Source organism: Dendrobates tinctorius, unplaced genomic scaffold (assembly GCF_039654945.1).
Source record: "Dendrobates tinctorius isolate UK_male_01 unplaced genomic scaffold, ASM3965494v1 ptg000011l, whole genome shotgun sequence".
NCBI lineage: Eukaryota > Metazoa > Chordata > Amphibia > Anura > Dendrobatidae > Dendrobates > Dendrobates tinctorius.
In genome coordinates, this window is record NW_027361679.1 from 73,170,115 (window position 1) to 73,194,567 (window position 24,453).

The 24,453-nt window shown below is 40.4% G+C and overlaps 1 protein-coding gene across 4 annotated transcripts in view; it reads left to right on the forward strand.

Annotated features, from left to right (window-relative positions):
* The window catches only part of PSD3 (pleckstrin and Sec7 domain containing 3), a 662,461-nt gene that overhangs the window by 596,287 nt on the left and 41,721 nt on the right, over nt 1-24,453 (forward strand). For all 4 annotated transcript variants that reach the window (XM_073543269.1, XM_073543278.1, XM_073543289.1 and 1 more), the window contains 2 exons: nt 12,961-13,105; nt 15,038-15,181. In XM_073543269.1, the coding sequence (XP_073399370.1) occupies nt 12,961-13,105; nt 15,038-15,181 (289 nt within the window). The remainder of the gene's footprint in view (nt 1-12,960; nt 13,106-15,037; nt 15,182-24,453) is intronic.

Sequence of the window (24,453 nt, forward strand, 5' to 3'; positions counted from 1 at the left end):
CTTTCAAGCCCTGCCATGTGCCCAAACAGTAGTTTTCCAACATATATGGGGTACTGGTGTACTCAGGAGAAATTGCACACCACATTGTATGATCCATTTTGCTCCTAAAGCAACATTTTTGTGGGAAAAAAAATAATAATTTTTTTCTTCCACAAATTGTATGGTCCATTTTCTTATGTTACCCTTGTGAAAATGAAACATTTTCAGCTGAAGCAACACTTTTGTGGATAAAATGCAGTTTTTCAGTTTCACTGCTCCACGTTATAAAATTCTGTGAAGCATCGGTGGGTTCAAGGTGCCCACCACACCTCTAGAAAAGCTTCTTGAGGGGTGTAGTTTCCAAGCTGTGGTCATATGTGGGGGGGTTTCACCTATTTATTTTTATTATTATGATTTATTATTATAGCGCCATTTATTTTATGAGAGAGGACCCTGCCCGTGAGGGCTCACAATCTACAAACTATTTAGGCACATCAGGGGCTCTGCAAGCGCGATATGATGTCCACTATCTGTTCCAGCCAATTTTGCATTCCAAAAGTCAAATGGTGCTCCTTCCCTTCCGAGCCCTGCCGTGTGCCTAAACAGTAGTTTTCCACGATATATGGGGTATTGGTGTACTCTGAGAAATTTCACACCAAATTGTATGGTCCATTTTCTCCTGTTGCCTTTGTAAAAATGCAATATTTGGGGCTAAAGCTACCTCCAATAGGTGGCACAAGAGTTAGTCTTCTTCCTTTCTGAAGAAGAAGTTTGCATTTTTAATTTCCCATAGGAGCATTGCATGGCCTATAAGTCTCCTTACCTTGACCTGTTAAACATGTCGCTCTCCACAATGAGAAACGTTACCCCTTAGATACCCTTGATTAATTAGCAGTTTAGACCAGCAGTATCATCACTCCGTTTGCCTGATGCTGGGGCACTGACTGACACTGGATCAAGCATTCCAGCCAGCTTCAGAGCAACATTTACAAGCTCTTTTCAAAAAGTACTGTACAAGGTGCGTTGCCTACGAATCTGTCCTCTACTCTTACTAGACTATGGACAATCATTAAAATATAAAATAATCCTCCATTTCTGTTGATTTTTAATATCAATAAATTGCAAACAGGAGTTTGCAATTTTAACCATGTACAGTATGTTAATGGGATTAACCCTTTAATGTGTCTTACTTGCCATGAAGAGTAACTGCAGAAGGATATGCCTTTCCACATGGTCCTTTACATTCTTAGCTTGCTCATTCCAATCTTTGTATCTTGTACCAATGTCTTTCTTTAGGTTAATGACAAGGATGTGTTCTGTTTATCTAATAATTGAAGCATTGATGGATGGTTAAACACTCTTTTAATCATATATTCCTCTCTAGCTTTCTTGATCACAAAAAACCTAATCATTTGAGTCCAGAGATTTGTAATGTAACGGAATTATGCATATAATGAGACTAGTGCTGTCTAGGCTGTTTCTTACATGGACACTGCAGAATTATCATTAAATTTAAGCTACGGTATATATGTAATTGCATAGACCCCGTCTAGGACACTGCTATTCTCTCTACAACCGGAGTATAGTACATGTACTGTGCCATATAAATTTGCTACTGTACTCTGTGTAGTGTCTCCATTATGGAAGCACTTGGAGCCAGCCAAGCTGACCAAACCATTGGGGAAGCATGCGTCTATAAGCACGAAGAAAGGATTTCACTTGGATCATATAATTCATCTTACCATTTTGTAGCCAAGAAGACTACAACTTTTAGCATAAAGGGTTTTTTTTAGAACTATTGATAAATTTGATGTGGAGCTAATTCATATAAAAATACTTCTTCATTCAAAAAATGTCTGTATAGCTCTAGCTGGAATAGACAAATCATTGTTTGAAAAAAAAAAAAAAAAAGCCATAAAGGATTTGTCCAGGATTAAAAATATATGGCTCCTGTTATCTGCACTTAACTCGAGTTAAGGGAATCTGGTACTAGATTTTGCTATGTAATCTGACCGCAGCATGATGTAGGGACAGAGACCCTGATTCCAGTGATGTGTGACTTAGTTTATTGGATGTAGGAGTTGTGATAGAATCACAGTTTTCTCTTGAGTAAATGTAGCAGATCTTGCAATGTTGAGTCCTGTATAACCCTGCCTAAACCCCTGATTAGTAGCTGATTAGTAGCTTTCTGTGTACAATGTACGTAGATCGAAAGCTGCTAATCAGGGCTGGGGTTCTGGTTGGACTAGGAGGTTTGACGCTGTTTCTGGAAGAAAGCCACCATGTTTTTCTAATCCTGGCCAGCTCCATAAAAACAGTATTTCACTGTGTTAACCCTTTCTTGCCACAGCCTGTTTTCGCCTTCGTGACCAGGCCAATTTTTTCAATTCTGACCAGTGTCACTTTATGAGATAATAGATCTGGAACGCTTCAACGGATCCCGCCTATTCTGAGATTGTTTTTCCTTGACATATTGTTCTTCACTTTCATCAACTATAGCGTTTATTTCTGAAAATATTGGAAATTTGGTTAAAAATTTTGCAAGTATCACCACTTGCGAATTTGAGAAAACCCCAGGCTTGGGTCAAAACGTTAAAAGAAATCACCTAGATAAGATTCTTTCACTTTTTTGTTATCACTGTGGTTAACTTTTTTGTACAGAATAATAAATATTGATTTGGAAGGAACCCTCACAAGTGCGGCTGTGTACTATATACTCTAGTACTTGGGTCTGACTCCAGTCTAGCTGGCAGTGCCACCTATTCTTTGAGTGCACATTTTTACTACTGCCCGTCGATAAATGTCGGCACTGCACAGAGCCCAGCAAGCACCGACGTTTATCTACAGTGGCCGGTAGGGAACCGGTTAATAGGATTTCATAAGTCCTAATTGCCACAGTCAGCCAATAACTTTATTTAAAAGAAAACTGACACCTAAAAAATGCTATTTAACTGCAGATATAGTGATAATTTGCAGGTAAATTGTGTTTTAATTACGTTCGGTTGTGTAACTGGAACAACAGCTAGACCGGATTTGATGCATCATCAAATATAACGATAGATTCATATAGAAGCAAATTTAAAGAGATTGTCCAACCAGCAAGGTATGGTACATTTTAATTAATAGATCTTAGAATAAAGAGAACACATAATCACAAATGGAGCATTCTGGAATAATAGAATATGTTAAGTAAAAGCAGAAGCCTAAAAGATAAGAAATTTTGAATTAATAAATAATACAGATAATAAAGTATGATGCCAACAAAAGTGCCCCCAAACACAGTATGATAACCCCACAGTGAATACCCTCCACATGCACCTTATGATGACCCTACTGTACCCCCCCAGCAAAGTATGGTGACCATACCACAGTATGATGTCTCAACTGTGATCCCCACACAGCCCTCTACACAGTATAATGGGCCCCACATAATCCTTCATACAGTATATTAGGCCCTATATAGTCCTCCATACAGTATAATAGGCCCCACACAGTCCACCATACCGTATAATGGTGCCGACATGGTCCTCCATACTGTATAATGGGCCCCATATAGTCCTCCATACAGTCCTCCATACGGTATGATGTTCCTACATTGTACTCCATACAGTATAATGGACTCCACATTAAAAAATATATATACTTGCCGATACAGCTGAAAGTGAGATGCCGTGGGGGAAGTGCGATGCCGGGGGTGGGGGAGTTTGACATTTGTGAGCTAAAGGGACAAAATTAAAGTTATACTCCCCTTGTACCTGCTCACCACCTGCTCACCACCTGCTCACCTCCAGTCTTTTGGGGCAGCATTGGGTGCTGGCAATCATGGAGCAGGGGAAGTGATCACAACACGCTCATAGTATTTTGAACGGTGACTAATACAGCCCCCTCCAGCCTGTTGACTGGAAGCGAGCAGCTGCAGGAAAAATATACCATATATACTCGTGTATAAGCTGACCCCAGTATAAGCCGAGGCACCTAATTTTGCCAAGAAAAGCTGGGAAATCTTATTGACTCGAGTATAAGCATTGTCCCCTCATCCCTATCCTGGTATGCATGGTTCCTCATCCCCATCCTTGTCTGCATAGCTCCTTATTCCCATCTTTGTCTGCATGGCTTCTCATCCATTTCCTTGTTCCTTGGTTCCTTATCCCTATCCTTGTATGTGTGGCCCCCATGAGGAAAGCATTAAAAAACTCGTACTTACTTTCCCTGTCTGCCCTCACAGCATCTTGTTCCGGTGCCAACAGCTCCTGCAGCCTGGCGATCACATGTCCCCGCTTATTAAGGAAATGAATAGTCACCTCTCTCCACGCCTATCCCTTGTATACAATCCCTTTATGGATTTTAAATTATTAATATGGATTTTCAATAAAGGTTTGGTATATTTTACTCAGACGTTTCTACTTTCTTTTCTTTTTTGTTATCTGCATTACTTATTAATTCAAGGTTTTTTAATCCTTTGTTATTACATATTTAAATTAGGCCACTGGGCCATATTTTTTTTGTAAATTCTTTATTTTAAAATTTTTGAAGTTTTTGAACATCACCATTAAACACAACACCAATTCTCAGGTACAGTTGGCGACATATTAAATAGTGTCTGGTTTAGGGCGAGAAGGGAGGAGAAAATAAGGAAAAAATAGGTAGGGGAGGAAAGGAAAAAAGAAAGGGAAGGGGAAAAGGGTACATATTCATATACAATATCAACAACATTAACAATAACAACATGTGGTTGACAACATGAGCACAATCATTGAATGGGTGCACTTCAGAAAATAACGCATCTCCAAGTATTACAATTGGGCTATCTAATATGGGGTAGTGAGGCTAGGAGCCCCAAAACAGAAGCCACCTAATTCAGTAGAACTTAACAAAACAAAAAACTCTAAAATGTTCCTAAAGAGGGTTGTCTTCTAAGTACCTATTCCAAGGGGCCCAAGTCGACACGAAAGCTCTATGATTATAAATTTCCCAGCTAGACAGCTCCTCTAAACGATAAATCTGATTTATTTTCGCATACCATTCTCCCAACGTGGGAGGAGCTACATCCTTCCAATGGGTAGCTATCAACTGTCTCGCCGCACTCAACATCAGTGGAAGAAGCCCATGTTTTTTTGGTAAAAAATCTTTTGACGGGCATGAAAGGAGAGCTTCCGTGGCTCTAAGATCAACCTTTATTAATCCTAATTTTTTGAGAACTAGCTCAACTCCCTCCCAAAAAACTCGCAATCTAGGACATTCCCAGAATATATGCGTATGATGTCCTCTAGGATTGAGGCATCGCCAACAATCATCATTATCCACGAGGCCTAACTGGAACAACTTAGCTGGAGTTAAATGCCACCTAGTTAATATTTTATAAGAATTCTCCTGCAAAAGTACACATCTGGAAAAACCCCGAGCATTTGACAGCATTTTAGATATTTGATCCTCTGTAAACGTGATATTAAGTTCAATTTCCCACGAGTGTATAAATGAGGGTTTAGAATGTACATTCGGAGAGATGAGATGTGAGTAAATGCGGGATATAATTTTCAGCCGTGGGGATGGAAGTTTAATCATAATATCTAACCAGGACCAATTAGATTTAGACGGGAATCTCCGTCCAAACTGTAAAAGTATGCGTTTGATGTGTTGTTTCTGGAGAAAATTTGTTGGTTGGGTCGATGCCCCCTGTGGCCAAGACCCCTCCCGCAAGGTGTTATTACCATAAAAACTATTTAACGTTTCTCTAGGGAGGTTGGACCATAAATTGTATGGATCTTGAAAGTCTAACTCTAACAAATAGGGAATTGAGCCAATCGGTGTCAATGTGGAGGGGAAAGTATCTTCCGGGAACTCTCCCATTACCAATCTTTTAATACGCAACGTAGTTGCAGTTACGTCATCCAACCTAAGAGAGGCCGGCGGTTTAGCCCTAGTCCAGAGATACAGCAAACCTCTCGGGCCCAATAAAGCCCAGTCAACACTATCCCACTCCTCCCTTTCAGCAAAGGACACCACCTTTAACCATCTACTGAGATGAATAGCCTTATAATATAAAAGAAGGTCTGGAACCCCCAACCCTCCAAAAGAGATAGGGCGAGAAAGAAACTTATATGGTAACCTAGCCCTTTTATCTTTCCAAATAAATTTTCCGATAAGGGATTTTAATGTTCCAAAAAATGTCAGGGGAATCCGAATCGGAACCATGTTCATGGTATATAGTATAATAGGCATTATATATGCCTTAAACACATTAATACGACCCATCCAGGATAAAGTGGGTAAGCTATACTTCTGCATCAGGTTTTTGACCTTTTGAATTAAAGGAGTGTAATTGTCATGGAATAGGTTGGTGGGGTCTCTAGTTATCATTATTCCCAAATATCTAATAGAATTAGTGGCCCAAGAGAATGGAATCTGCGTACGAATGGTGGAGGTCTGAGAGTGAGGGAGACCAATGTTTAGCACTTCAGATTTTGACAAATTGATTTTAAAATTAGAAAGGAGACCAAAATGATGAAAGGCCTGAAGGATAATTGGAAAGGCCTGGGATGGATTGGAGATAAGGAAAAGCAAATCGTCTGCGAAAGCTAGAGTTTTAAGTGACCTCCGACCCACCGTCAACCCCTCTATACGTTGGTCTTGTCTGATGCTTTGTATCAAAGTTTCTATAACTAAAATGAACAAAGAAGGCGACAAGGGGCAACCCTGTCTAGTCCCGTTGCTAATCCCAAAACTATCTGACAGGGTGCCGTTGACTCTGACCTTGGCCGTCGGTTGAGAATAAAGCGAGAGGACTGCTGTTATATATTGAGGAGGGAAGCCAAACTTAATCATTACTTGTTCCATAAACCTCCAGCTCACTCTATCGAAAGCCTTCTCAGCATCCGTCGACAAGAGCATCAAGGGCATACCCCGAGTCTTAGCAAACATTATAGACTGAATGACTTTAGTAGAATTATCCTTCCCCTCCCTGCCTCTTACAAAGCCTACTTGATCTGCATAAATTAGCTTAGGTAAGAAATTGCTTAATCTGCCCGCTAATATTTTAGCCCACATCTTGATATCTGCATTAAGCAGTGATATTGGTCTGTAGCTAGTGCACAGATTGGGATCTTTACCCTCCTTAGGGAGGACTGTGATGTATGCCTCCAAGGATTGTCTAGGGGGGAGCTGGCCTGCTAAATAGGAATTAAACAAAGACACTAGGTGAGGTAACAGTGGTTTTATAAACTTTTTATAATAGATAATGGGAAGACCATCTGGGCCCGGTGCCTTTCCGTTCGGAATAGTAGAAAGAGTGTCTAAGATCTCCGTAGGGGTAACTGGGGCAGTCAACAAGGACTGACCTTCAAGAGTTATTTTAGGTAGATGTAACGAGGTCAAGAATTCTTTTATTTTTGCTAAGGCTGTGACTGGCTCCTGCATGCTATCAGGTGTATTTAAATTGTATAAATTTTCATAAAAGGTTTTAAACTCCCTGGCAATATCTGCAGTCCCAAGAATTGAAGAGCCATCTAAAGCTCTAAGTTGTCTAATAAACGTCTTTTCCTTTTGTTTCTTAAGTAGGGATGTCATAAGCTTACTACTTTTATTGCCATGGAGATAAAACTTCTGTCTACTTCTCATATAAATTTTTGCTGATTGAATGTTTAAAAGGTTTTTTAATGAGGTTCTCAGATCTGTCAGTTCCGACAATATTTTATTTACCTGAGATCTCTTATGTAGTCTCTCGAAGGAACTAATTTGATGTAGAATAGACACAACCTTTTTTGTTCGCTCTTTTTTCAAATAGGAGCCTAGGGCTATAAATTCCCCTCTCATTACTGCTTTATGAGATTCCCATACCATAGGCAAGGGCGGGCCTGAGTGCAAATTATTTTGAAAAAAGAAGTCAAGAGTGCTTGTCAGTTTTTCAATGTGAGAATCCGAGTCCAAAAGAGTCTCATTCAGTGACCACGACCCAGCCGGCCGTGGTAGAGTTTTTATCTCTATGTCAAGAAAAATGGGAGCGTGGTCTGAGAGAGAAATGATATCTATATTAGCTTTCCTAACTAATTGGAGATTAGCTGTTTGTATCAGTAGGTAATCAATTCTGTGATAGCTATTATTCGGATGGGAATAAAAAGTGTAATCTCTGCCCGAAGGAAAAAGCGTTCTCCAAGGGTCTATCAGATGCAATTTTTGTAATGAAAGGTGTAATCGTCTCAGCGCCCTCTGAGAAAGAGCCGATCTGCCCGTCGAAGTATCTAAGGCTGGGTTCAAAGATACATTAAAATCCCCTCCCACCAACAACAGACCCTCAGTAAAAAGTTCTAGAACATTCAATGTTTTACACAGCCAACCTATCTGGTTCCTATTTGGGGCATATAAGTTACACAGGGTAATCTTAGTGTTAGCCAAAAAGCCCTTAATTATAATGTACCTGCTTTCTGAATCCGATAAACAATCGCTCAAAATAAAGGGAACATTTTTCTTTATAGCAATACTCACTCCACCCGACGTTGAACCGCCCGTACTGTGATACCAAGTCGGGTAGCGAGATCTAGACATATCTGGGACTCTCCCTTTTTTAAAATGTGTCTCCTGCATGAAAACTATACTAGACTTCTTTGAGTGCAAAAGATTCATCACTTGGCTTCTCTTATTCGGAGAGCGTAAGCCCTTTACATTATACGAGGCCACAGTTATAGTGGCTAGGTTCACCTTATCACCCATAGTTTGTTAAAGAAAGTAATAAAAAGGATTCCTCCGTCATCAAACCACCGAAATTAAAAGAAAAAAACAAAAAGATGAGAAAAATAACAAAAAAACCTAAAAATTATTAAGATAAAACGTGAGAAATACAACAAGAACCAACTACCTGTCTGTGGCAGAGGCAGGGGGTCAAAAATACCTCCCATAACAGAACAGGAAAAAACATTTCTGACACACGAGTGGCATATGTTAACTTATACGGCAATTGAATGATATCAACACCTGAGTAAATGTCAAACTTAGCAAGCTAAAATAAGATAGAGCATGTCCGAACGGGCCGAGGGGTCCGGCTCCAGTATGGAAAAAACAAATACAACCGGGAGAATCACAAGAAAGCTCAAGGGGGTATCTCCTTTTCCGTTCCAGATTTCCCTCTTTTGGGAGTCAAGCGTCTCTTTCCCAAGACCCAGTCCCCCTGTCCTCCAGTAAAAGCATGGACAGGGGGAGGTGTGCGATGATCCATGTCTAGAGGTAGCCAGGAAGGAATGTCCATAGGGGCAATGCCAAAAGCGTCCCATATTTTGGGTAAATCTTCAGGGGTCCGAACCATTATTTGCCTACTATCTCCTTGTATAGATATACCAAACGGAAACAGCCATTTATATAAGATTTTACGCGAGCGTAACACCTCCAGGAGGGGCCTTAGGACTCTTCTTTTTGCAAGGGTCGACGGCGCAACGTCCTGATAAAGATGAATAGCAGATCCCTCATAAGAAAGATTTTTAATGTCTCTTGAAGCAGACAAAATAGCATTGGTATCCAAATAGCTCAATAGGCCGCAAATCACATCCCTCGGAGGTTCCGTTGGTTTCGGCTTTGGTCTAAGCGATCTATGCACCCTTTCTATTACAATTCGGTCACATGTTTCTTGTGGGATTAAGAGGGCAAAGATCTCTTTAGTAGCTTTTTCTAATATCTCTGTGGAAACACTTTCAGGCAAGCCTTTTATCCGTATGTTCTTTCTGCGACTCCGATTTTCCTGATCCTCAAGGGCCAGAAAAGAGTTGTTAAGCTGTACTCTGTGGTAATCTAGATGCTCTCTCATGGCATTGGAGTGGCTAATGATAGAGGACTGAGAGGACTCCAAAGACTCCACTCTATTACCAATGTGTAACAAGTCCGCTCTCATACCAGATATTTCATTAACCAATGGTTTCATAGCCTGTGCTAATAATTTTTTAAAAAACGATCTAGAAAGTTTCCCAGAGTCTGATTGAGTGACATCGCTGCCAGAAGCATCGTCACTGGAGTCTGAGTCCTCGGCATGCTCCTCCTCCACAACTTCTACAGGGAGCCTTTTAGCATTAGGCTTAGACGTAGCAGATTTGTTTTTCAAAAATTTATCCATTTCACCCTGTTTGCTTCGATACACCTCCGCAGCCAGCGGTTTTGCACGCCCTTTATTAGTTTTGACCATTTTGCTCAATTGAAGCGTGCCTAAAATTTACCACCCGTGCGTCAAGAAAAGTCTAGTACAGCATTTTTCTATATAAAAATAACCCCATGTAACTTGGAGGGCGAGGGGTTAATAATTGGAAACATCCGCGGGGATCTGCTGGAGCCGGTAGAGACAGGGTAGCGCCAACTCTCCACTGCTGCGTTTCAGAAAAGACACAATGTTCTCCTCACCAGGGTCTCATAAATCAGCAGACAGCAGCACTTCTATGTGGGGGGAGCGATATCCCCCGTTCCAAAAACAACTCAGGCCTTGCAGAAAGTCTCAGCAAAACCGGGGGCCGTCAACAACCTGTCTGGCCCAGAGCCAGCACCCTCCTCCACCGCATGCAGCGACAGCAATCCCCGCAGGCCCCACAGACAGCTCACCGGGGGTTTCCTCTCACCGCCTTGTGCTCCAACGGGCGAGACCGCTCCCTGTTCCGCGGTCTCACACCTCTACCAAGGGCCTCCTGCGGTCCGGATCTCCAGGTCTTGTGCTCAGGGGGATATATAAAGATGGCGCCCGTCTCCCTCCAGCGCCGCAGCACCCTCCACGAGGCCGCTCAGCGCTCCGGTGCCACGTCTCCACACCACCCCTCACCTTCTTCTCCAAGCCCGGGGCACTCTAAAAATCCTTTTTGCCGCTTTTATCCGGGCCAAATAAGGCAATGTTGTGGCTAGGAGCGGGAGCTGCCATAAAACACGTCCTCCCTGTGTGAGATCCAGGCCACGCCCCACTGGGCCATATTTTACTGCTGTTACATAACATTATATTATTCCAGTATGCCCAATTTGTGATTGTGTTTTATTTTATTCTAAGATTTATTAATTAAAATGCACTTTAAGTTTGTTTCCATATCAAAGGCTTCATCATTACATTTGGTGATAAGGAAAAGCTTGCTCAACTGGGTTTTTTTAATAAATATCAAGGTTGGCCTCAACTTTGTCCAAGTTTTTAATTTTAGCCCATTGTGTATTTGATTTTGACTTCCATGGTCTAGACCAGTGTTTCCCGAACTCCAGTCCTCACGGACCCCACGGCCCGTTTTCTGGATTTCCATAGAGTTGCAAAGGTGAGAGAATTCCTGATTCCTTGATGATACTTCCACCATCTGTGCAATACTAAGAAAATCCTGAAAACATGATCCGTGGGGGCCGCGAGGACTGGAGTTTGGGAAACACTGGTCTAGACAATGGCTTGGAGGAATTTTATCCCATTCCTCCCTACAAGAGAAAAAATCTTTAGCTCCATTATGTTGTTTTATGTGGATGGATTTTCTCCCTTGAATTGCTCGCTTTAGATCCTTCCACAGCATTTCTATAAAATTAAGGCGAGTGCTTTGACTTATGTATTCCAAAAGTTTAAAGGGAACCTTTGGATTCATTCTGCCAGAACCATAGGTAGCATGAATCAAAGTCTGGCTGCACAGTTACAGCCCAAGCTCTCCAGGGACCATAGGTAGAAATATGACTAATTGAAAACGTTCCCAGACAGTTTTCTTAGTCCAGTTGATTGACAGATCTCTCCCTTGTGTATACATAGGAAAAGACCTGTCTATTAAGTGAAGTCTGTAAGCTTTTCAAACAATGCTTTCTATAAAACTCAGCAGCGTTTCAGAGTAAAGCACACCTTTCTACAAATGTAGTTCGGGCAGTATACAGTAAATCTCATGACAGGTTCCATTTTAACTTTATTCTTCTTTAACCATTCTTTTGTAGAATGCCTTGTATGCCAAAGGTCATTGTCTTGCTGCATGACTCGCGTTCTCTTGAGATTCAGCTCAGACAGCTATCCTGACATTTTCTATCAGAATTTGATGATAAATTTCAGAAATTATTGTCCCTTCAATAATGGTATTCTGACCCAAATCGCTTTTACAATGTAAGTCTATAGAATATCTGAATGAGGCTCTATAGGTTTACACTATGAGGGGGTTGTTCTCAAGCGTTTGATTTTCAGGAGCACGCAGCTCCCCTGCCTACCTGCGCACTTCTGAATACAGTTCAGGCCACAGCTTGCATGAACCGTGTGCTCTCTGCGGCATCAGTACATTGCAGTTGAACTGAAGCTTGCTGGATCCAGCAATCTGGCCAGCTTCAGACCAGCGCTTACAAGCGCTATAGAAAAGAGCTTGTAAGAGCTATGCTCCTTGCCTAGGAGACTGGCCAATGCTGATAAACTGGATTGATAGCCTAGATGATCTGTGCACAATACGATTGAAAAATCCCTCCATTCATGAAAACACTGTGGATTTTTAATAATAAATCTTTATTTTTATATAGTGCTAACATACTCCGCATATTACAGTTTGCACACATTATAATCACTGTTCCCAATGGGGCTCACAATCTAAATTCCCTATCAGCATGTCTTTAGAATGTGGGAGGAAACCCATGCAAACACGGAGAGAACATACAAACTCCTTGCAGATGTTGTCCTTGGTGGGATTCGAACCCAGGACCCCAGCGCTGCAAGGCTGCAGTGCTAACCACTGAGCCACCATGCTGCCCTGTGTGAATTACAAAGTTGCTTGTTTTTACAAATGCTTTGCAATTTTCCCTATTGAATAACTGTATATACATTGCTAGTCCGGTTTGTCTTAGCTCCCAGAATAGTTGAAATTATTGTTCTTTATTATTTTCATCTCAAGGTGACATCAATATTCATTACAGGTAAATCAGTGACTATTCTAATTAGCGCTGTAGATATAATTACTGCATTGCAAATTGTACAAATCAAAAAACAGTGAACAGTTCTGGTATGACGACCGCACACAAGGCTCATGCATTTTTCTCTTGTAGGAGCACAGAAGAGATGGAGTCGTGGATAAATAAAATTAATTGCGTGGCTGCAGTGTTCTCTGCTCCACCGTTCCCAGCTGCTATAGGATCCCAGAAGAAATTTAGCCGCCCGTTACTGCCTGCTACCACTACCAAGCTGTCTAAGGTTTGTGATTCAACCTGTGCCTTTGGCGCAGATTGCTATGTGATAATGACACGCTCAGCTTTAATTAATCATTGAAACTTCTTCACTTTAGAAAGTTATTTCAAGCCTGAATTCATTTTCTTCCCACATCTAAAGACATTTATGAAAGAATTACACTTTCAGTCTTTGAGGCTCATGTACATGGACAGTTTAGGGAAAATGTATTTTATTTCCAAGTACTTTCTTCCTAGATTGTTCAGTAGTATCAATCTATTAACAAATACAATATACACTAATACATTTCATTTTTTTATCATTATATTTAAATCATGTTTTTAAATGTGTTATTCAATATACGTTGCATGAACAACGGGACATCTAAACATTTCATTGTCAGGAGCTTTTACTACATTATCACATTGTAACTCCATAGACATTAATATGGAGTTTCCCTACACCACTCTTTGGCAGCTTACTCTCTCCTGGGAAGCCTTTCTATATGATTTTGGGGTGTCTGTGTACAATTTTTGCCCATTCTTCCAGAAGAGCATTTATGAGCTCAGATACCGATGTTAGGCAAGAGAGCCTTGCCCAAAATTTCTGTTCTAGTTCATCTCAAAGGTGATTGATGAGGTTGAGGTCAGGGCTCTGAGCTATTCAATCAAATTTTTACACTCCCAACTCGGTCTTTATGGACCTTGCTTTGAGAACTGGGTCACAGTCATGCCGGAACAGAAAAGGGCCTCGCCCAAATTGTTCCCACAAAGTTGGACACTTACAATTGTCTAAAATATCTTGGTACGCTGGAGAATTGAGATTTCAGTTCACTGACACTAAGGGTCAAAGGACAACTTATGAAAAACAACCCCATATTATTATTCCTCTTCCACCAAACTTTACAGTTGACACAATACAGTCAGATTGGTAACATTCTCATGTCCTTTGGCACACCGAGACTCGTCCATCATGTGGCAAGATAGAGATGCACGAGTCATCACACCGCAGAACATACAGGTTTTGGCTATTGAATCTGGAGATTATCACTGGAGGACTAGTTGTCTCGTACCTCGTCCTCCTGCTTTGTATAACTCTGCTCACACCACTGATTAGCAGCTTTCTGCCAGTGTACAGAGTACACAGAAACTGACAGTCAGTGCAGCGGGCGAAGTTATACAGAGCTCAGCATTCAGAGAACTGCTAGATCTGCAGCAGAAAAAAGTAATTTTATCAAAACTACACCAAGCAGTCCATTATGTATGACATCACTGCAATCAACCTCTCTGTCCCTACATCATGTTGCTTTCAGTTTACATAGAAAAACCTGGTGACAGATTCCCTTTAAGGATGCAGACTTTTTTTTTCATCACTGCATTCCAAATGCCATGACTTTTTTTGTTTATTTTTCCATCAATATAGCCATATGAGGCTTGTTTTTTCTTGGATGATTAATTTATAAGAGACACCATTTTGTTGCACAGATGTAGCAATGGTGAAGCTATTTGCATAGTAGGGCCACTGCAAATTTTGGATTGAGGCAGATGAGCTGTGCAAATGGCATGCTGCCACTCGGTGTGTATAGCAGGCTGCGGTTAGCGTGCCCTTTTCTACACTGTACACATAATATACTGAACAGTAGGGGATGATTATCTTGATTCCAAAAACCTTTGCGATTTTATTCTTTTCTGCTTTCATTCTAATTTTATTTTATTTTTTTATATTGCCACAGTTCATGCAAATCCACCAATTTAGTATTTTGTTGTTATAGTCTGCATGTTCCTGTGTACCTTGATACACTGAAATAGAATGAATTTCATGTATAAGTTGTCTTACTGAATCTTTTCCCACAACCCTGAATAACAACTGGTATAGCTCTGCTAGTTCTATAATATTTGCCCTACATCAGTAAAATGTGACCTAAAGCATTAAAATAACTGTAAGTTTGTCTCATTTCAGGATGAACAGCTGAAATCGCATGAAACAAAACTCAAACAAATCTCCACTGAGCTGGCTGAGCATCGCTCGTATCCTCCCGACAAGAAGGTGAAGGCCAAGGAAATAGACGAATACAAGATGAAAGATCACTACCTGGAGTTTGAGGTATGTGTTTTCTTAATACAAAGTTCTCTAATATCTCCCTATAGCATCATTTCAAAGATTGAAATTCTCGGGCGGACATGCCTGGGTCCGTTTGTAGCTCCACGCACTCGTCCACATCGTGCACGGGTGCATAAGCTCTCTGCCATTTAAAATAGCACTGTCTAGTCTGCAGAATGGATGAGTCTTGTGTATGCTGCAGTTGTTTTTCTGGGAAATCATTCACGTACTCTTGCACAGAGACTAACATTGGCCGGTGTGCAGTCTTAGCGCGTTGACTGCAAATATGTTTGTAACAACACAGCCTTTGTTATCTTATTTTTGCAGAAGCTACACTATTTTATTAGATGAGAGCTTTAGGCTATGTGCACATGCGGATTCTCCTGCGGGTTTTTTCCGCAGGTAAAACCGCAGGTAAAGTGACCTGCAGTTTTGTCCTGCGGTTTCACACCTCTACTATGTTAAAGGTGTGAAACCGCTGCAGAATCCGCACAAACAATTGACATGTTGCGGTTTGTAAACCGCAGCAAAACCGCGGAGAAAAAAACGCAGCGTGAGCACAGCGGATTTGAAATGCCATAGGCTAACATGGTACTGTACCATGTTTGCGGAACTGCTGCGTTTCCGCAGAGCCAAAAACGCTGCGTAAACGCAGCCGAATCCGCAACATGTGCACATAGCCTTAAAATAAGTCTGTTACCCCCGAGTGGGTTTTATAGAGCTATAAAGGACTTATTCCGTATAACAACTGTACTGGTAATGTACCTGTTATTGGGACTGTGCCTGAGTAAATCACTTTTAATTCATATGGAAGCTTTGGTGCACCCTTGGTGTGGCCAAGAGTTTGGTGCATCGTTACGCCCCTTCATTTGCACATCGGTACCCTTCCCTCTCTTGTGATTGACAGTGCTTGCTTCCCAGAGTGAGCGCTGCTTGAATGCTGCCAGCATGGTTATGGCCTCAAGCGCATGCAGTGGCCAGGCATGTTCTCACCCCTGTCTCCTTGTGGGGACGCTCGAGGCACTTCCGGGTGTATTGTTGTAGCGAGAAGAAAGGACGCTGGGAATAAAACATAAAATACCACCATATGCGCGCGTGGCCGCACTCATGCTGGCAACATTCACGCAGCACTTGCTCTGAGAATTAAGCAGTATCAATCAAAAGCGAGGGAAGTGCCCCAATATGCAAATGTGGAGACATAACAGTGCGCACTGACGCCTCCTTATTTGCATATGAATTGAGTTATTTTCTGAGGCACTGTTACTGTAAGGCTTCATTTACACTTGCTGTGTTTTTACGGCCCGTTTCCGTGAAAATTACGGCAATACGGCCTGCAAAATCGGGCCTCAAAAAACACGGCAAGTGTAAAAGAAGCCTAACAGGTACAGTACTAGTGGTTGTTATATGGGGATAAGTCCCCTACAGCACTGTATAGCCATTTAAAACGCATTTTGAGGTGACGGACTCTATTTCACAATAGTTTCTTAATCTCTTGTTTTGTTAAGACTAATCTTTCATGTAAGATGATTTTTCTACTCTTCTGCGTCCAATGATGCGGGGAATGATTCCAATATACTAAGAAATTACTGCTGTTGTGATTACCAAATACCTGCAGAGGTAAAGCTCCCCCATAACTATATACAGCTAAGGCTAATAATTTGGTGGGGCAGCTATCTCTCCCGAGGTTCGCTCGCTTTGCCGGGTCCTCTTCTGCTCTTTATGAGAGAACCGCTTCCAGACATCTCTCATGGTGGCTTATCTCTTAAAGAACTAAAGGATTTCCAGTCCGAAATCCGACGTTCCGGATTCTTATCTCCCCCGCTAATAATGGGACCCTCATACACATTAGACTGTTGGCCGAACCTGGTGATATTGGTGGGTTTGGCCAACATTAGTCTAATATATAGGGGGCCCGAAAAGCCAACCTGGAGCCTTACTGCAATAATGCACTTTGTGTAGCACAAATTCCCATTTACCTTGAATTGGAGTGCCATTGCATGCAACTTTTGTACGAATGTTGTTTTGCACCAAATGAATATAAAGTATGCAGCCCAACAAACGTTCATTTGGCACATACCAGATCTAGAGGTATAGATTCAATGTAAAAGCCATAACATCTCTCCTTCATTGTATATATCCATGCATCGTTTTTAGGACTGCAAGTCTGCCAAATAGTATCTATTTAATGTAGATAAGTAATAATGATTTCTACAGATGCTCTGTCTGACTATATGATGTATTCTGGTTGTTAATGAAAGCCTAATTAGTGAAATACTTGGTGTGAACGTATCTATTCATGTTCCATGATAATTTAACTAAATTATAAATAAATTCTGTCTAAAAGATCTGTCGATGTAGTATTCATGTTATTCAGCGGATTGAAGACTTGTAGGTGTGTGCAATATATATGTGTGTATACTGTGTGTAAATATGGTACTGTATATGTTCACATTGAAATACAGTGTGTCTCCTCGTGTTCATTTATAGTAATTAAGAAGGAAAGGCTATATATATATATATATATATATATATATATATATACATACATACTGTACAGACCAAAAGTTTGGACACACCTTCTCATTTAAAGAGTTTTCTTTATTTTCATGAATATGAAAATTGTAGATTCACTCTGAAGGCATCAAAACTATGAATTAACACATGTGGAATTATATAATTAACAAAAAAGTGTGAATCAACTGAAAATATGTCTTATATTCTAGGTTCTTCAAAGTAGCCACCTTTTGCTTTGATTACTGCTTTGCACACTCTTTGCATGCTCTTGATGAGCTTCAAGAGGTAGTCACCGGAAATAGTTTTCACTTCACAAGTATGCTCTGTCAGGTTTAATAAGTGGGATTTCTTGCCTTATAAATGGGGTTGGGACCATCAGTTGTGTTGTGCAGAAGTCTGGTGGATACACAGCTGATAGTCCTACTGAATAGACTGTTAGAATTTGTATTATGGCAAGAAAAAAGCAGCTAAGTAAAGAAAAACGAGTGGCCATCATTACTTTATGTAATGAAGGTCAGTCAGTCCGAAAAATTGGGAAAACTTTGAAAGTGTCCCCAAGTGCAGTGGCAAAAACCATTAAGCGCTACAAAGAAACTGGCTCACAAGAGGACCTCCCCAGGAAAGGAAGACCAAGAGTCACCTCTGCTGTGGAGGATAAGTTCATCCGAGTCACCAGCCTCAGAAATCGCAGGTTAACAACAGCTCAGATTAGAGACCAGGTCAATTGCACACAGAGTTCTAGCAGCAGACACATCTCTACAACAAGTGTTAAGAGGAGACTTTGTGCAGCAGGCCTTCATGTAAAATAGCTGCTAGGAAACCACTGCTAAGGACAGGCAACAAGCAGAAGAGACTTGTTTGGGCTAAAGAACACAAGGAATAAACATTAGACAAGAGGAAATCTGTACTTTGGTCTGATGAGTCCAAATTTGAGATCTTTGGTTCCAACCACCATGTCTTTATGCGACGCAGAAAAGGTGAACGGATGGACTCTACATGCCTGGTTTCCACCGAGAAGCGTGGAGGAGGAGGTGGGATGGTGTGGGTGTGATTTGCTGGTGACACTGTTGGGGATTTATTCAAAATTGAAGGCATACTGAACCAGCATGGCTACCACAGCATCTTGCAGCGGCATGCTATTCCATCCGGTTTGCGTTTAGTTGGATCATCATTTATTTTTCAACAGGACAGTGACCCCAAACACACCTCCAGGCTGTGTAAGAGCTATTTGACCAAGAAGGAGAGTGATGGGGTGCTACGCCAGATGACCTGGCCTCCACAGACAGTCACCAGACCTGATCCCAATTGAGATGGTTTGGGGTGAGCTTGACCACAGAGTAAAGGCAAAAGGGCCAACAAGTGCTAGGCATCTCTGGGAACTCCTTCAAGACTGTTGGAAGACCATTTCCAGTGATTACCTCTTGAAGCTCATCCAAAGAATGCCAAGAGTGTGCAAACCAGTAATCAAAGCAAGGTGGCTACTTTGAAGAACCTAGAATATAAGACATATTTTCATTTGTTTCACACTTTTTTTGTTAATTATATAATTCCACATGTGTTAATTCATAGTTTTGATGCCTTCAGAGTGAATTTACAATTTTCATAGTCATGAAAATAAAGAAAACACTTTGAATGAGAAGGTGTGTCCAAACTTTTGGTCTGTACTGTGTGTGTATGTGTATATATATATTATATTTAACATACACACAACCTTTATATATAAATATAAAAAATATGAGTATGTAGAGTGTTTAAAAAAGAAAAAATAATCAACATGTAGATGGTAAGATGTGAGTCACACACTTGAGATTTCTCACTTTGTTCAGAAGGGCAGGCAGCAACAAATGGTTTTGTTTTGTTTTTTCTTCATTTTTCCCCCATTTTTCCTGTTGAACTAGCATTCTCACCCCTTTGTTCATGCTGAGATACAGCAGCCAAGTAAACATGTAACTATGCTGTTGCTAAGACATGCAGCACTTCAGAATTCATCTGTACAGCATTTACTGATTTAGAAATGTTAACCTGTTGTCATGTTTTATGTTTTTTTTCCTGCCTGGAATGAAATAGGATAGACACTAGCATTATGGCTTCTGTTTTCAATGGATCCTAACAAATACTGAATGATCATTTTGACTTTAAGTATAAAGGGGTTGTTCATATTTCTGTTATTTTTTATAGTAAAAATGCTGCATATATACATAAACCCCTTAACGACCGTTGATATGCCTTTTAACAGCGGCAGTTATGGGTACTTATTCTTCATTGCACATTTTACATGTGCTGATAAATAATGGTTAAGCGTCAGAAAATCTCTGGGGTTTCAGCTACCGGTGTTAGATGAGACCCTGTAGAACATAATCGGGGTCGGTTTTTACGGTCCCCTGTCACGTAATTCACCAAATAATGACGATCACAAAAAAGAGCTTGATTTAAAATTTTTTCTCTCTCCTCTAATATGATCTAACATATCAGAGAAGAGAGAAATGGGGCCCCCCGGTACCTCCGCCATCACAGGCCCTCCTGATCTGGCCTTCTGTGTCATCTTCCTGGAAAAAAAATGGCAGGCGCATGCACAGTGTGTTCACCAAGAGCTGCCGGCCGGTACCTGGCAACAGTAGGAAATTCTTGCTATAGCTTCCTTTCGATCACTGTGATAGACCCTATCACAGTGATCATAAAAAAGAAAATAGTAAATCAAATCCCCCTTTGTCACCCCTAAAAATTATAAAATACATTTTTTTTTTAATTTTTGCCATTCTTTGTAGTTAGGGTTGGGGTAAGGGTTTAGGGTTGTGTTAGGGTTGGGGTTGTGGTTAGGTTTGGGTTAGGGTTAGGGTTGTGTTAGGGTTGGAGTTAGAATTGGGGTTTTTTGAAAATAAAAGAAAATAACGATATGACGGCTAGTGTTGAGCGCAAGTGCTCGCTACTCAAGTTTGCATCGGGTGCTTGGGTATGCACGGAATATTGCAGATTCCCACATGTTTTTTGGGGGGTGTCTAATAGCCACAAAACATGCAAGGCATGGGCTCTAGCATGTCACTCGAGCACCCGTGATACACGGTGCATACCAGAGCACCCTATGCAAATTGGAGTAGTGAACACTTGTGCTCAATACTAACATAACATATTCAGTATGACATTCAATATGACAACCTAATGTTATCAAATTCTGTGTTGTACCTGTGAGTTGAAAATGCTCACTATACCCTTGGATAAAATCCTTGAGGGGTGTGGTTTCCGAAAGTATTGGCGCCTTTGAAATTGTTCCAGAAAATGAAGTATTTCTCCCTGAAAATGTTTGCAATTACACATGCTTTGTTAATCACATGTTTATTTCCTTTTGTGCATATTGGAACAACATAAAAAATGACAAAGTTGTACAAAATTTCATACAAAACCCCCAACAGTGGGCCAGACAAAATTTTTGGCACCTTTCCAAAAATGTGGGTAAACAACTTTGTTTCAAGCATCTAATGATCATTCAAACTCTCACCTGTGGCAAATAACAGGAGTGGGCAATATGAAAATCACACCTGAAACAAGATAAAAAGGAGAGAAGTTGACTCAATCTTTTAATTGTGTGTCTGTGTGTGCCACACTAAGCATGGAGCTCAGAAAGAGGAGAAGAAAACTGTCTGAGGACATGAGAACCAAAATTGTTGAAACGTATCAACAATCTCAACGTTACAAGTTGATCTCCAGAGATTTTGATGTTCCTTTGTCCATGGTGTGCGACATAATCAAGAAGTTTACAACCCATGGCACTGTAGCTAATCTCCCGAACGTGGATGTCAGAGAAAAATCGAAATGTTTTCATGGAGGATAGTTCGGGTGGTGGATAAGTAACCTCAATCAAGTTCCACAGAAATTCAAGCTGTCCTGCAGGCTCAGGGTCATCAGTGTTAGCGCAAACTATCCGTCGATATTTGAGTGAAATTAATCCAATTTGAATGAAATGATGTTCCAATACACAACAAAGAAATAAACGTGTATAGCAAAACGTGTCATTGCAACAATTTTCTGGGAGAAATACTTCGTTTTCTGGAACAATTTTAAGGGTGTCAACACTTTTGGCAATGACTGTATGTTCACCTGATGAGTCTGTTTGCCCTGATTTTCTGGAATTACTGTAAAAATGTATCAATGTTACCCCACTTTTGGAAAGATGTCAAAAACCACACCATGAACACATTGAATGAACATTCCCTTAAACTGCATTTACACACACAGATTTCTGACCAAGCAGTCCCATCTTAAGTCCCCCCCATACACAAAAGATAGCTGTCAGATGAATGATTAGCCAACAGCTATCTCTCTCGAGCCTCCCATACAGAGAGACGCTCGTCTTAACCAAGCGGCTCCTGTTTTTCTGTGAGACTGCAACTGCCAGAGTCTGCTGGCCGACATGATCTGTTGGGGTTGAATTGGAAGGCCCCCTCCCCATACAAAATAGACTTTTGGCCAATCCCACCGATATCGACGGTTTCAGCGCACAGAAGTCTAATTTTGATGGGGGCTGTTACAAATTATGAAATTGGTCTTCACCATTTACATCAACAGATCTCCTCTTATTCCTCATTTGTTGTCCTATATGAAGATCACGTGCCTCCTACAGTAGGTATCAAATTTTTTGTTTTGCCTTAATTTTTTTTTGCAATTGAATAAATAATTCTGATTAAAATCATTGTCCATATTTATTAAGATAAAAGTTTAAATTTGCTTTTCTTTCTTAAAGATTTTTTTTTGTCCTTTTTTCATAGACTATGGCTGCGAGTATTGCAGCTCATTTCTGTTCAAGTGAATGGGAATGAGCTGCAATACTAGACATAGCCAATGAGCACTATTTGTACTGTTCTTTAAAAAAAGAAAAAAAAAGAAAAAGTAGCTGTTTTTTTTTAGAATACTGATTGTGACCCCTTCTCCGCGCTAGAAAATCGCAGGACAGGTGCGGATAAGATGGTGAACTTAATTTCTCCATCTTCTCAATTGTCTCTGTGAACGTACATCAGACTGCACTCGAATGACATCAGAGTGCAGTCCGATGGTTCATACGCACCCATAGACTTGTATGAGTGCGCATGATCCAATTATCGGATGCACTTGCTGCATGCTGCAATTGTTTTCTCATGCCGAATTGATAAAACATCGGATATCACTCAGCCGTGCAATACACCAGAGTGAGCATACCCTTTTTAAAATAAAGGCATTTGTGTATGCAGACCGTTCCTGTTTTAAATAATGTGTCTGCCATGTTGATTCCTTTTATTCCCTGGCATGGTTCTCCAAATGCAGACTAATTACTTTTTCCATGATGCTTCTGGCTTTGTAGTCAATACAGGAGAAGGGGGCATAGTCTAATCACACTCTACTTGCTCTTCTTTATCTAGTCCTATCTAATGGCAGAAGTAGTAGCAGAGTGACAGAGAACTGCTGCACCCTAACTCATACTGTAGAAATACAGTTTACTATGTAATCCAGCTTCAACTTGTCACTCCTGCCTCCTGCTTGTGATAGGTTTCTCACTACCAGGACTGTAACATTGCTCTTGTATATAATAATGAAATGAGAGAAGACAAATAATGGTGAAGCATGGTGGAAGTGATGGTGTCGGAAAGTTGCAAGGAGGCTGTGAAGACAGAATGCAATCTTATAGATACTGATCGTGCAGCTTCTTTACCCACCATGCTTTCAACTGTGATAATCTCTTTGTTACAGCACCAGACAAGATATTCTGTGGTTTAAATCACCATTCCCACTTAGCAAAATGTATTGACATTGTAGTAATGCTGCAATCTTCTTTTGTAAGCTGAAAAACACCATAAAATCACACATTTCAGTAGCTTGAATGCTAAAATATATATTTGTGGAATGCAAAATTGCATCATTTGAATGTGAAAAATGGCGCACGAGTTTCATTGATATGGTGCTTTGCCCAAATTCCAATTGTAAAATTCCACATTTACAATGTATTTACTCCTATATGTTTGCAGTAAATACATTGATTAATTGACCCTATCATGTTCTTGAAAGCATTGGCAGTCACTGCAAAAGAAAGTGGATTGATTTATATAATTAGAGAATGCTGCAACAAGGTCGCCTACTTCTATATACGGTAATTTATTTTAGAAGCATACCAAAAAATGTTGATTGGGAGTAAACTTAATCAATACTGTTTTACAAGTCAGAGCATTAAATCCTAATAGACATCTACATACTATTATGTTTAGCTTTACTGTGGTAAATGCCACCACCAGGGAAAAAGTATGGAATCTTTCTTTTAGTAAATGATCAACCACATTTTATTTTACTCCATAACAAATACAACTATCACAGATATGACACAAAACAAGGTTTGTTCGATGGCTTTGTGATCAAAACTTTAAACAAAGGAAAGTGAAATATTTTAATAGAGTATATTTTTTCCTGATCAAGCAGAGAAAAATTATGAAATCTGTGAATGTTGATGATAAAATTATTATTATATTAAATGTAATGTGTAATTTTGCATTTCTAAAACACATAGCAGCACAAGTGTAAAAATGCAAATTAGTCTGCAGATAAGAGAGAGTGCTTACAGACAATTTCCAGTTAGATTTGGCTAATTGATAGAAAATATGGCCCGAACAATGATGTTGTTAATTGAAACATTTTTTTTCCTATATGGAAAGCTAAAGTAGCACTTAAGGAATTTTTTTTTGTCAAATATATTGGTATCTCATCAACAATTACTCTAGCTGTGTTTTTGGTTTCATCTCAACTCA